The sequence below is a fragment of the Papio anubis genome, chromosome 14 (assembly GCF_008728515.1).
Source record: "Papio anubis isolate 15944 chromosome 14, Panubis1.0, whole genome shotgun sequence".
NCBI classification, from domain to species: domain Eukaryota; kingdom Metazoa; phylum Chordata; class Mammalia; order Primates; family Cercopithecidae; genus Papio; species Papio anubis.
The window spans coordinates 39858477-39872988 of NC_044989.1; the positions used below are offsets into that span (position 1 = coordinate 39858477).

The following is a 14512-nucleotide window of genomic DNA, read 5'->3' on the forward strand; positions in this document are numbered from 1 at the left end:
GGGTTAGGCTTCTTTTACAAAAGCTTGTTGGAAAAGTTGGAAACAATGCTTTTCTCCTCTTAGTACATTTCATTGTAATCATCACACATTCCTGCCCATCTCACAAATCATAGTGGTGGCAGCTATGCATGTGCAAACATTCTTAGAAATGTGAGGGTCTGAAAAGGAAGAGCTCCTAAATATGGTTTTCTTGTCACTCTTTCCTGCCCTGCTTTCCTCTTACTAAGAACAACTTCGAGAGCACTTTGAAAGGAGAAGAGATGTTACGGAAGGGCAAGCTATAGGGGCATTTGTGGGAAGGGGGATGGATAGAGAGGGGACATACTTGTGGGCTGATAGGCCTCCTCTCCACCACGCTCAGCTGAGTGAATAAAGGCAACAATAAATAAAACAAGTCTGCATCAAAGTTTGATGCATGCCCTGTTCCGAAAAAACTTAACTGGCATAGAGATGCCACTTAAATTAATACAAATAAATAAAGTAAGACAAAGGGATAATCAGGTTTCCAAGGCAAGATGGATCCAAGAGTGAGATTAGAAGCCAAAAGCATGCCATGAAATCCCATACTTTTGCTCATGGTGGGCTATAGATTTAGCTTTAGGGAGCGTCAGTGCTCTGGCAACTTGGACAAAGAAAAATTCTATTAGTGACATCATTCACAGTGTCCATGAGGTAAGCACAAATCAATTCCCCAGGAAAAGCACAACCATCCATGACATTGAGGGCAGAGAGAAATCATTCTGGTTAAATCCTCAGATTAGATTCTTTCTTGTAATTCTTTTCTATTCAGTATGAACCGGTGGTGTAATGATAGAATTCATGTCATGAAAAGCAATTTTATGGGGTTGGCAGGCGAGAGGATCTAATAAAATAAATGTTAAGTATAAAATCAAAGGGAGTATATATAGAAAGATAAGTACATAGGACATTCCATTTTCATTTAATTGCATAAGCCGAGTACTAGATTCACTAGGAAGTTTTAATAAATGTTCTTGTTTCATGTTTCATTTTGGAATAACAGAATCACAGAAATTTGACACTTTTAGGGACTTCAGTAATCAAGTTTCCTACTCTTTTTTTCCTAGATGAAGAAACCAAGGCTCAGAGAGGTTAGGTAATTTCAAGTTTGCACAGTGTTTAGTAGAGCTGGAAACTAGAAGACTTACTTCTCACATCCCAACCCAACGCACTTAGACATCAAAGAATGCTTAAAAGTTTAGGTTTGAACTCAAGCTTTCATAGGTCATTAAAACTATGTTACTTGTAAACATGCTTGCTTTTAGGCTTTCAGCTGTGTGCAAACAGCTAAATGCAGAATACAGTTGTTTTTCCTGTGAAGATGTCATTGTTCTATTATTCTGCTTTACTTGTTGATGCTCCAAAGATTATTTTTTTTCTAACTGCCTATTGTTCTACTACCAGCATTTATTAAAAGGGCTTTGTTATAAATAAAAACTGCCTTTGTTTTGGTGCCAGGGAAAACATTTGTGTAGATCTAAGAACATTTGCTTTTCACAAGGTTTGAGAAAAGTGGAGTATTCTTTTTTGAATGGTCCATTACTTTATGAGAGAATTATTTCCATCTCAATTTTTCTCTTTGAGAACTCAAAGTGATATGTTTGCTATAATAAATTGGAGCAAGAAGTCAGAAGAAAAGATTTTATCCTTTTTAGTAAAACAGAATCACTTTAGAGTTTAAATGCAGAATTAAGCAAAGAGTAGGAAATATCAAATTATCTCAGATCAAGTGTCCTTTTAATTTAGGACATTTATTTTCTAAATGCACATTTGGAAAAGGAGTCAGGCAGTGTGCTCTTACATGATTTGAATGGAGGCAGAATTCTAACATTTTAAAGATGGCATTAAGGTGGTCTTTATTTCCTCCAAATTGCTGCCTGCTCTGAATTTGTTTTTCTGCTAGCGTTTCTAATCTCCAAAGCTATAGGTTAAAAAAGGGTGGTGGGTAGGGGGTGGGGAGCTTTGAGGGGGTTGGAGAGGTAATCTGCTACTTTTAGCTCTCTCTTTTCAGTTTCAAAATCTGTGTCTGTTTCCAGTGGAGATGCTACATGTATCTGTAAGGATGCCAAAGGAATTTTCCAGCCAATAAATGTTATCTCTGTTGTATGCAGGATAAACCAGACATGAAGAAGAGATGTGTAGGATTCAGAACAGAACTGGACATTCTGATACTTGATTGGGTGCCAGTTTCTGTTTTTATTATTCACCACATTCTGATCCTCTGCCTATCCAAAAGGAGCATCTTGAGGGTCCATTGTGGTAGAATAGAAGCACCTATATCCACATGACTTGAGTAGTAAAAATCCTGTGTTTGGGGCTTATGAAGCATTTTTAAAATCAGTTCTGATTTTCGTGTTGCAGAGGGAAAATTACATACACACGCATTGGTCTAAAAAGCAATGCTTTGGGTCTGTCCATATTCCTTATGTCACTCCAGTTGCCTCCATTTTGAATGGTGAAAGTGGATGATCTCCTTAGTCAGCTATTTTACACCAATTCCATATTGCTGGACTTAATTTATACTATTTAAAAGCATTCATTCATTGAAAAAACCCATTTGTTGAGGCCCTGGTATATGTAAGACTATGCCTTAACAAAAAAGATTTAGCTACTTGTATGAATTCATCTAAAATATTATTTAAGGCAACATGATAAATACTTATGATAATGTTAATTGAAAAAGAAAGCATACTTTGTATAATGATTATAACAGAATAAGTATATGAAAATAGGTGGAGAGTGAAGGAAAATGAAAACTATTTTGTGCTTGATTTGATGATAGAAGTTTTTCTTTTAAAAATACAACTTTTGCTTTTAATAATAAACAAATGAATTCCAATATATATAACCATTCAAATTAGATAATTCTGAATAATGCAGGTTATCAGAATTTTCCTATCTTTTTCACTCCTGCGTCTCCACTCCCTAGTGTAGGGTCTGGCACACAGAAGTGTTGCCAGTGTTTGTCAAATGAATTAATTCAAGTAAAAGAATTACAGATCATTTGTGAATTTGGAGTGACCGCCTCAATGGTTGATCTGATTTTCATAAAGGCCTGTCTGGCATTTGTCTTGTAACAGGCAAACTGTAACTAATCATTCTGTTCTCTTTGTATTATTTATAGGGATATTTTGCACCATTTCCCTCTGTACTTATGCCGCCAGTATCTCTTATGATTTGAACCGGCTCCCGAAGCTAATTTATAGCCTGCCTGCCGATGTGGAACATGGTTACAGCTGGTCCATCTTTTGCGCCTGGTGCAGTTTAGGCTTTATTGTGGCAGCTGGAGGTCTCTGCATCGCTTATCCGTTTATTAGCCGGACCAAGATTGCACAGCTAAAGTCTGGCAGAGACTCCACGGTATGACTGTACGCACTGGGCCTGTCCACAGTGCGAGCGACTCCCTGAGGGGAATGGCGCGGAGTTCAGGATTCCAAGCACAAAGCGGTCTTTTACATTCCAACCTGTTGCCTGCCAGCCCTTTCTGGATTACTGATAGAAAATCATGCAAAACCTCCCAACCTTTCTAAGGACAAGACTACTGTGGATTCAAGTGCTTTAATGACTATTTATGCTTTGACTGTGAGAATAGGGAGCAGTGCCATGGGACATTTCTAGGTGTAGAGAAAGAAGAAACTGCAATGGAAAAATTTGTATGATTTCCATTTATTTCAGAAAGTTTGTATATAACAATTACCTGAGAGTCATTTCTATTTGCAAAAGGATTCGTAACAAAGCGAGTATAATTTTCTTGTCATTGTATCATGCTTGTTAAATTTTAATGCAGCATCTTCAGAACTTGTCCTGATGGTGTCTTATTGTGTCAGCACCAAATATTTGTGCATTATTTGTGGATGTTCCTTGTCACAGGAAGATTCTTCTTCTGTTGCCTTATTGTTTTTTTTTTAATTGAAGTCTCTTCTCCGTCTTTGTACTGGAATCGAAATCATAAGATAAACAGATCAAACGTGCTTAAGAGCTAACTCGTGACACTATGCAGTATTGTTTGAAGACCTGTTGTTCAACCTCCGTCTCTTTATGTTAACTGGATTTCTGCATTAAATGACTGCCCCCTTGTTAATCTGGGTGTGTTTTCTTATGTCTTTTAGCTGTATCAACAGGTCTCCCTAGCTACAAGGACAGATGAAAACTCCGTTGTTTTAATAAGACTCTTATTAAGACTTAGTAATTGCTTCATTTCAATTAGGTTGGGCATTATTACCTTTTGTAGCAACCACACACTTGCTGTTGACAAAAGATGTCATTTTCAAACTTGTTTTTAAACCTTACTATACTATTTAAAATTTTCTTCTCTCATTCTGTTGTTCTCCCTTTTTCCCCCTTTCTCTCCCTCTTCTTCCCCTGTTTACCATCTGCCTGGTATGTATCCAGTCATAAGGGTACATGATCTTTGTTTTTGTTCTTGGACCTCTTACAGAGCGATTTTCAACCTCGGCTGCCCAGAATCACCTGGTGAGGTCAGCTGTACCTAAACTGGGCCTCACCCCAGAGCAATTAACTCAGAATGTCCACAGCTGGGCCTAGGCTTGAGCATTTTTGAAAAAACATCCCAGATGATTCTGATCCACAGCTGCGATTGAGAGCCACTCGTTTGGGCCAGAGCTGTGGTTATCTCCTTAGCTACTAACCAAGTGAACTCGCTTATTTAGCAGTTACTATGTGCCAGTAACTGGGCTGTGGTGTCATTTCCCTTAATCCTCTCCAAAGCTCTATGAGGTAAGTGCTGTTATTTTACATTACTCATAAGCTGAGGATCAGACTCAAAACATTCGCTTATTTTTTTCTCAATCCTTTTTCCTCTGTGTGGGTTTTGGGACAACAGTTAAAATTCTTCCGTTCTCTTATCTTTCAGTGGAGGGGTGGGCACTCGCCGACTTCTAAGTTTTTCCTTTTAACTCCAACCCTTATCCCCGATTCTATACACAATGTAGGATAAACATGGCCTGTAAAATAGAAGACGCCATGTCCAGAAGTAAGATGCTGTTTCAGATTTTAATTTCATAAAAGATTTTTGTTTCTTCTTTATAAAAACTGATTTCGTCCTCATAAAAGGAAAATGATCATCTACTCCCAAAGAATAGAGTCTGATTTCCAAGTGGCAGTGTCCACATATTGTCACGTAAGGGCCCAAAGGGGCTGGAGGATGCCGGCGACCACACGATCTCTGGCTCCGTGGCTCCAAGGCACAGCACAGGCTTGTGAGTATATTCACTGGCACTCTCTCAGGCCTTTTAATATACCAGTCCCTCTGGATGAGAAAAGAGACGTATAGAAAGGGGCAATTATTTTCACTTATTATGTGGGAAATTCTCAAAGCAGGAGAGCTCTTTCTTTGAAGTCTTCTTTTAAAGATCCCCATAGAAGATGTCAAGACTCTTGGACATTTATATTCCAACCAACAAAGCAGTGTCTGAGTGAGTAACTTTTGAAGTTTCAGAGAAGTTTCCTAGGGGTTTGAGGTGAGAGTAGAAGAAAGCCTTGCGGTGGCAGGAGGTTGAAGGGTTCACACACCAGAAAGATTTGCCTCGAAGCCAGGGGAGTTCACTTAGGATTCAAACCAGTGCTGGCAAGGACTGAGGCTCTCTGCCTTCCAGCCAAAGTGAGCTTGGAGCAACCAACGTGCCAGGCCAAGGTTCCTTGCTTTCTACGTACTGTCACGGAAGTGTGGGCAAATGTTGCCAGTGCTGGGCATTTGGCCCTGAGTCCTTGGGCTTCTCTTAGGAGTTTTTTCTTAACTGGCTTGTGAATGAAGAATGATTGAAATGATTGCACAGTACTGTGCGGGACAGAATAATGTATTGAAATCCTTTGTTCTATGTTCTCTCTGTCCACACACTGCTCTTTTTTAACAGCCTTGTCCTTGGTTTATTTGCCGTATTAGAACCGCTGTTGTCCATTCTGGGGAAACCCTCCCTCATCTTTCAAGGACCACCGTGGTCCTTGATAATCAAGATTTCCCAGGATATGGGAAACCTCCATAGAACATAATAGCCCCCATAACGTTTCTTATGTAGTCAACAAATATTTACTGAATGACTATTACGTGCTTACATTCTAGCACTTGGGAAACATTAGTGAGGCAAAACAAAGGTTCTTGCCCTGGTAAAGCTTATGTTCTAGAAAAATGCAGTGAAGGACAAGTGAAAAAAATTAAGGTTACTCTTTTTGGCCCTAAATTGTTTTATAAGTCCAGGGTTATTCAGTTATTAAAATAAGTTTCTTTTAAATTACATTCCCATTGGCTGTGCATTTCATACTTCACAACATTCTCATTATTTGAATCTAGCCCTGGCAAGATAAAAAATACTTTTTTTGTGGAGGTTGGGGGTGGGGGCTGGGGGATGCCTCTTAAAGATTTCTTATTCGAAATTGAAGTCTGAGAATGACAAAAGTGTGCCCCACAGGTGAGCTAGGGGAATAAAAATCTGGGAACCTGCGACTCAGGTGAATGGGGGTCCATGAGCTCAAAATATAACACCTGATGGAGGCTGGCGCAGCTGGGATGCTCACGCTGCCTGGGCACCCTACCCCCTCCGGGTCTTTGCTCAGGCTCTTTCCTCTGCTGGGGACACCCACTCCTCTGCCTGGCTAATTCTGACTTTTCCTTGTGTCTCAGCTTCTACACAACACTCCTGGACACCTCCTCAAACATGCTGCACTGCTTCAACTCCTTTCCTGATCAGTTACGCTCTGCATGTGAATTGCCTGGTAACCCCTAACCAGATCATAGACTCTTATAAGGAGGAATCTGTGCCTTGTCCTGGTGCTCAGCCCGCCCAGTGCCTGGTACACCATAGGTGCTCTTCAGTCTTTGTGGAATCAATACATGGATTCAGAGTCACAGATAAACTCTTTTCTTTCCTGGACAGAGCTGACTCCCTTAGCACCAATTTTAGGGAACCCATAAAAAATATACAGTAGTGTGATGAGGCTAAATGGAAAGAGAATATAGCTTGGCAAGCAAGGAAGCCTCATTAGAATAATTAAAGGGACTATTAACCCAAACCAACCTAGACATAACTTAAAATGTGTTATGAACTACTATGGAACATTTATTTGATGGCTCAAACATTATTAAGTTAGTAACCTCAATATGGTTCTACACCTCGTTTTAAAGCGTTCTCATTTACGTGCGTGTGTTTTAAATCTCTAATTGGAATTCTGAAAGGAATGCTTCAGAAATGACTTCCTTTGAATGCAAATAGCTATCCTGACCAAGAACACACTTAAATTGCATATGAATTTCTCTGGGGCCTTGCCCTTTGACTGGAAGAAGAGGAAGTTTTCTGTGCTGCATGCAGGACAAACACAAATGCTTGAAGATGCTCAGGGCAACCAAATGCATACTGGCAACTTGGCCGTGCAATACATGCTCCTCTTAATGTGCAACCTGTATTTTGCCAGGCATCAAAGCAAGATTTCTAATTGTCCTAAAACATTAGAATATGTCTGCCTGGAGCCCCTGTAAGAGGAAAACAGATTGGCTGGCTATAAAATAAGATAGCATTTTTTCTGTTTTTATTTCCCATTTTTTTCTCCCCTTCAGCCTTCACTGTAAAATATCGCCTGCTACTATAAGGTCTGGCTATGCTTGGTTTCTCTCAGGTCTCTAAGTGAATGTTTTGCAGAGAGGAAGGAGACAGGACCATGAGTCTAGAGCAGAAAGAACAACGGAACAGTGGTGCAGGTGAAGTTGCCGAGATAGGCAGAGGCTTGCTGGCCGCAGCAAAGAGTCTAGGTTTTACTCTGGTAATAGAAAACAAATGGCCTAAAAAAGGATAATGATGTGATATGATTTCCACTTTAGGACTATCAGTTGGCCAGGTGTGGTGGATCACACCTGTAATTCTAGTGTTTTGGAAGGCTAAGGCTGGAGGATCTCTTGAGTCCAGGTGTTCAAGACTAGGCTGGGCAAATAGTGAGATCCTGTCTCTCTAAAAACATTTTTAAAATCAGCCGAGTGTGGTGATACATGCCTGTAGGCTTAGCTACTCGGCAGGCTGGGGCAGGAGGATTGCTTGAGTCTAGAAGCTATTGAGCTATTATCACACCACTGCACTGCACTCCAGCCTGGGTAACAGAGTGAGACTAGTCTCAAAAAAAAAAAAAAAAAAAAAAAAAAAAAAAAAATTCAGTGTTGCCACTGCTGCTGGATGGAGAATGGATTTAAAGAGGCACAACTAGAGGTGAAAAACCCAGTTAGGAAGGAGGATGTTGCACAGGAACCCTGGAAACAAAATTGCGCCTGGATGGAGAGGGTGGTGATGAAAATGCAGAGGAGTAGGTGGACGTATTTTAGAGATGGAATTGATTTGCTGGTAAGTTACATGGAGGTGGGGAAAGAAGGGAAGTTAACTAGGATGACACCTAAAGAATTTGTAGAGTTAGGTTAATTACTAAGGAAACTGCTTCTTGTATCAAAAAGGAGATAAAATAATTTGGGAAAAAGGGAAAAATTGCTAAGTTTTATGGTTAACTCAGTGTCATATAGGATAGCATTTATTTAATGGAGACTGGAATTGGCAATTGTAGTTGAGAAAATAGTTCAATGGCCCAAATGCGCCTGCTTGCTATTTGACACAGCTGCCAGCTGATTCCTCTCTGATTTCCAGTTGTTTTCCAGAAGTTGTGCATCTCAGACCTGAAAATAGGATTCAGTTTAAGTGTGAGCTTGATCAATTAGTAGTGGTTGGGAAGATTTCAGTCCAGGCACAAGGGGGAAAGATGTAGCATTTGTGAATGAAAGGGAAAGGCAGATGTCACATACTGGCCATCCCCAGTTTCAATCACACCAGATAGACTATTGGTCTGCTTCAGGTAAGCATTTCCCTTTTTTGGAACTCATGAGAAATTCTGAGAATAAACTCCCACATCTTAGGGCTGATCTTCCTAAAGCACAGACCATTGTCCTAGTGAAGTGCTCATCTTGGTTGGCCCAGAGTCTGACCAGGCCACTGCCTTGAGTGTGGGTATGAGGATGGATGAACTGTACCTTTATGCTCATCAGGAAGTGTTCTAAATCAAGACCTTAGGGGCAAATTCCCTCAATATCTGGCTAACTATGAAGCGGCATCCTCTGGGGATCCTGGAAAGGGCATGGAAACCTTGCTATAGCAAGGGTGCACGGAGGCTCCGCTGGATCCTACACAGAGGGTCTGGGCTCCCTTGACTTGCTCCCAGAACACAATCACAGCTCAGGGCATTTCACTCTTGAATCATGAAACACCTTTTCTATCCATCCTCATAGCTTTGCCTGTCAGTCAGGTTGATTGTGATGAACACATAAATACTTGCTTTAGAAACTTGGCCAGGCCTGAACTGAACTTCACCCAGCTGTGGCTTCAGTGGGCTTCAAATTCATTCCCCACAGGTAAAACACATTGCACTTATCATATTGGTTGAATCTGTTAATCACAAGAGTTTAAAATGAACCTAAAGACCCGAATAAATTGTTGAAGTTTTCTCATTTCTCCTCTAAGCCCTGATTTGCCATTTGTTCTGGACTCGGTTGGTTTCTCAAAGAATAAATACATACGTAAGTCAATAAATAAAGCACCTAATTAATTCTAAGAGGATGGCAGTGGAGCCATATTATTGTCAACTTTTAGGTCTCCTTCATTCTTGTAAATATTAGACATAAATAAGAAGTGGCAAAGAAGGCTCGGATTCTCATAAGCTATTTCAGCGCTGTTTCTTGTCACTGATGAGACCGAGTCCTTGAGTGAGGGACTGCCTCAGTATGTCCTCAGTGACAGGGCTGTGTCCTTTATATACCATATCTTGTTATTATTTTCCCCTACTTTGTGGGTAGAGAAGCCAAGGCTCACAGAGGTTAAGTAACCTTCCCTAAGATACTAGCCAAGATTTGGTTTCCAGCTTGCTCACTCCAAAGTCCTTCCACCTTCCTGCACAGCATCCACGTCAACTACCCAAGACCCAGCAGTATTTCCACAGTGCATTTCTAACCCTATCTGAGCCTACTGTCAACATCTCATACATCTAGCTAGGTTCACATTCCCCTGCATTTTCCTAGCGTCTCTTTGGAAGTTACTGCTCTATAGTTTTTAATCAAGCTTCTATATTTCTCAGCCAGAGTGCACACTGCACTTTGTAATTCTGTAAAGAATGCCAGACCTATTTTTGTAAGCACAGAACCTCTCCTTACATGACTGACCTTCAAGAGACCTGGCAGTTTGCAGTAGCCTAAAGGTATGATAGCAATTTTAATTACCTTCTTGGCACTTCCCCCGCAGAACATTATGAGAAATTTCCATGTCAGTAGGGCTGCTCAAAGATTTATATTTAAGTGGGTATGTCCTCCTTGCTTTGTCCTGTGACAGCATCCCTGATGGCAATTTTTAAATTATTAGATGAAAGTAATTAAAAAAAAAAAAAAAAGAGGCTATCTAGCCTTACGGTTAGAGGTAGGATAACAACTCAAAGACTCATGAATTTCCATCCTTGCTCCCTGACTGTCTTGATGTGTGGCCCTGCAAGTCAATCATCTCTCTCAATCTCTCTGGAGACATCCATGAACTAATGTGATTTCCAAGAATGGTGGTAATAACCACACATTTAAGAAGCCTGAAAAATACTTTGAACACCTCTACAAACTTTTATTTCCTTTATCCAAGTTGAATGTGAACTAATTTAAAAGACGTAACATATTAAGTTACACTAACGATAAAATAAAGCCATCTGATGTTGAATCAAAACAAGGAAACCTTCCAAGTTTTTTATTATATCTCAAGGAAAGTACAGTACTTCATTTCGAATTTTCCCTTTGAGAGACTGGTCACCGTGCAGTGACTTAGAAAACACCCCATAACCAAACCAAAACAAACCTCAAGACAGCCTTGGAGGCATATGGGAACTATGATGGTCATCCCTCTTTGACAGCAGAGGAACGGAGACTCGGAGCACTAACCCGAGATCTCTCAGCCAGTCTCTGGCAGAAGGTTCACCTTCCCAGCAAAAAAGTCAGGTAGATTTTGAGGTCAGCCTGTCCAAGTAAGTATCTGTATTTCTACAAACACGTCGAGGAGCTTCTACTTTACAGGCCTCTGTGGTGACGACGGTAAATCGCTATTATGCCAACATGTCTCTCAAATAAAATGGACTTGGGAATTGAAACTGAACCAACTGTGAAAGGTAATCTGGGGGAGATAATGCATGTGATTAGTGCAGTATTGACTCAAGAGATGAACCAGTTCTTAAAGAATTCTCCAAATAAAGTAACGGTTTAAAGAGTGTTCACAGGAGTAAGGGAATGGTTTTCAAGAGAAGTGAAATGAAGATGAGGAAAGACCGAGGGTGAGCTAGAGGGAGAGCCTTGTTGGAGCCATGCGGGGTGGGATGGGTGAGTGGCCCTCAGAACCCTATCCAACCCCCCAGCCCCGCCAAAACCAGTTCCTTTGAGGAGCCAGATGAGTAAGAATACAATGAGTTAAGAGGAAATTCAGTACAATTTCATTATTTTTTAAAGCAATCAGCCTGTGGGTCTGTAGGCCCTGTGATACGCCTACATAATCAAGAAAGGTGTCAGAAAATGTCAATCTTTTACCTAGTAACGATTGAGGAGCTGCTTCTGTGTTGCACGATTCCATACGTTCCAATATCACACAGGAAAAAGAAAATCTTCCCTCAGGGAAAGACAATTTGTTCTTGTTTCCTTTGTGACACTGGAATGCATGGATTTGGCCAATGCGAGGGAAACTTGGTTCAGCATTCTGAACCTTTCTGGCTCTGTTCACTTGGTTGGCAGATGACCAAGAAAAGTAACTTGTTTGGGATGTCAGTGGGTGTGGAGGAAATGCCAGTAAATGTGTGCTGAAGGAATGAGGGAATAAATGAATGACACATCACCAAGACGGTGATCCCTGGTCCGTGAAGCCGACTTGCTGCCTCACAGCCTCTATTTCTCAACGTTACTTTTCTTTTGTTGTTCTCAGGCTTTGCTTACTATTGTAGACTCAAACTCTTTGTGGTCTCTTTAGGAGCAGGTCCACAGTGGCAAAATGGTTCTGGGACCTCAGCGAAAACAGGGACATCTCAATACTGTGGAACAAAGACACATGTGGTCAAATGAATGACCAGTTGTGTTCACTTGCTCATTCACATGTTCTTTCATTTGTCACATCTCTATAGAGGCCCAGTATGTGCCAGAGACTGATTCAAGTGCAGGGAATACATAGTGAATAAATCAAAGCTGCTGCCTTCAAGAAGCTGCCATTGTAAGGTGACAAAGGAAAAAAGAAAAAAACTTCCTTCCAGAAAAGACCTTGTTCTTTTTTCCTTTGTGTCTGTCTCAGGGAGACAGACAGTAATAAAACATGGCTTGTGCAGTAGGTGGTGGTGATAGGTGCTATGAATGAAAAATGAGGTGGCTAGGAGAATAGAGTGCTAAGGGTGAGGGGATGGCCAGTTTAGGGAAGCCAGCGTTGGCTTCTCTGATAAGAAAACACTTGTGCAGAGAGCCTGAGCAATGCAGGTGACTTGAGGAATGTCCAGGAAGAGTAGACAGCAGGTACAGAGGCCTGGGATGGGAACAAGCTTTGCATGTGGCAGGGTCAGCGAAAGGTAGAATGAAAGGGAGAGTTGAGATGAAGTAAGAGGGAGACAAGGCTACCCGGCACCCTTTGAACACCTTTCCAATAAAACCCAAGACTTCGGGTTTCATTCTGAGTAAAATGAAAAGTCACTGGAGGATTCCAAACATAAGAGTGGTATAATCTGACGTACAGAAAAACAGACAAAAAACCTTTGGCCCAGTGAACAAATTGTCCCCTGTTAATTGGTTCGCATGTTAATATCCAGAGGCCAGTACTGGGCATTTGGGTCTCTCTGGCAAAATACACGGTTAATGTGTCCACTCGTCCAAGGTGAAGTCAATCTTACATAGTGTAGAGATACCAAGGGCAAGAGTCACAAAAAGGCAGCTAGCAGGGTGACCAAAAAATGGTAGAAATAATGTGTAAGGGTTGGGGGTGGGTACGGAAGGGCCCTGGAGTAATTGCTGTCATTTGTTTCATCTTGAGCAGGCAGTAACTCACTGAAGAAACTTAATGAAAACTGACAATATTAAATGATTGTGGCATTCAGATGGCAAAATTACACTTCAAATCTCCTGACTCTCTGGAACATAATAAATTCATGGAATTTAAGATAAAAAGCTGAGCTCTTCAAGCACGTTTTAAGTTGTTTCTTTACATTTCCAACAATCCATAAATTTCTCTCAAATGTTTTCCTGGACTCAGCTCATTTTTCTCTCTCTGCCGAGGTGTTCCAGAGAGTGGCTTCATCCCTCCATTTCCAAAGGTCAAGGATATTCCTGTATCTCATAAGCCTGGACTTCCGGCTGGCATCCTCTCGCTCCTGCTCACATCCCTTTCAGAGAGCTGTCACAGCAGCCATTCAGGCAGGGCCAGTTTACCAAGGAGCATTTCTAGAACCTGACATGTAGCGAGTACTCACTGCCTGGTAGCTAAGTAAAGAAAGAAGCAAATCAATAAATGAATAAATAAAAGATTTGAGAAGGCTACAAACACTATGGGAAAATATGAGCATGCGTTAAAAAAAACTCACCTGGATTTCTTAATTAACAAGATTTTGCTAAGACTGCATCTCACTAATTTTAGTCCAAGGGCTTTCTTGCATAGCTCTCTGAACAGACATATTTACTTAATATCTAAGTGAGCATTTCTTCTCAAACTTCAGTATATTTTGAATCCCTAATGAGACTTAGCTTTTTGATTTTTTAATGATACTTTAAGTTCCAGGGTACATGTGTACAACGTGCAGGTTTGATACATAGGTATACATGTGCCATGTTGGTGTGCTGCACCCATCAACTCATCATTTACATTAGGTATTTCTCCTAATGCTACCCCTCCCCCAGCCCCCTACCCCTCAACAGGCCCCGGTGTGTGATGTTCCCCGCTCTGTGTCCAAGTGATCTAATTGTTCATTTCCCACCTATGAGTGAGAACATGCGGTGTTTGGTTTTCTGTCTTTGTGATAGTTTGCTGAGAAAGATGGTTTCCAGCTTCTTCCATGTCCCTGCAAAAGACATGAACTCATCCTTTTTTATAGCTGCATAGTATTCCATGGTATATATGTGCCACATTTTCTTAATCCAGTCTATCATTGATGGACATGTGGGTTGGTTCTAAGTATTTGCTATTGTGAACAGTGCTGCAATAAACATACATGTGCATGTGCTTTCATACTAGCACGACTTGTAATCTTTGGGTATATACCCAGTAATGGAATTGCTGGGTAAAATCGTAATTCTAGTTCTAGATCTTCGAGGAATCGCCACACTGTCTTCCACAGTGGTTGAACCAATTTACACTCCCACCAACAGTGTAAAAGCATTCCTATTTCTCCACATCTTCTCCAGCATCTGTCGTTTCCTGACTTTAATGATTGCCATTCTAACTGGCGTGAGATGGTATCTCATTGTGGTTTTGAT

General features: G+C 40.9%; 2 protein-coding genes across 9 annotated transcripts in view; one reads left to right on the forward strand and one right to left on the reverse strand.

Moving 5' to 3' along the window:
• TMEM178A (transmembrane protein 178A) overlaps positions 1 to 4099 on the forward strand; it is a 52917-nt gene extending 48818 nt beyond the window's left edge. For all 3 annotated transcript variants that reach the window (XM_009184050.3, XM_009184049.3, XM_003908542.4), the window contains one exon: positions 3143 to 4099. In XM_009184050.3, the coding sequence (XP_009182314.1) occupies positions 3143 to 3384 (242 nt within the window). In that variant the 3' untranslated portion in view covers positions 3385 to 4099. The remainder of the gene's footprint in view (positions 1 to 3142) is intronic.
• A 4125-nt stretch (positions 4100 to 8224) lies between these two features.
• The window catches only part of THUMPD2 (THUMP domain containing 2), a 55076-nt gene continuing 48788 nt past the window's right edge, over positions 8225 to 14512 (reverse strand). For 5 of the 6 annotated variants that reach the window (XR_001894047.3, XR_001894043.3, XR_001894044.3 and 2 more), the window contains one exon: positions 12377 to 13522. The gene's annotated coding sequence lies outside the window, so the exon portion shown is untranslated. Of the gene's footprint in view, positions 8681 to 12376; positions 13523 to 14512 lie in introns of those variants that run through there. The other variant, XR_001894048.3, reaches the window with a different exon arrangement.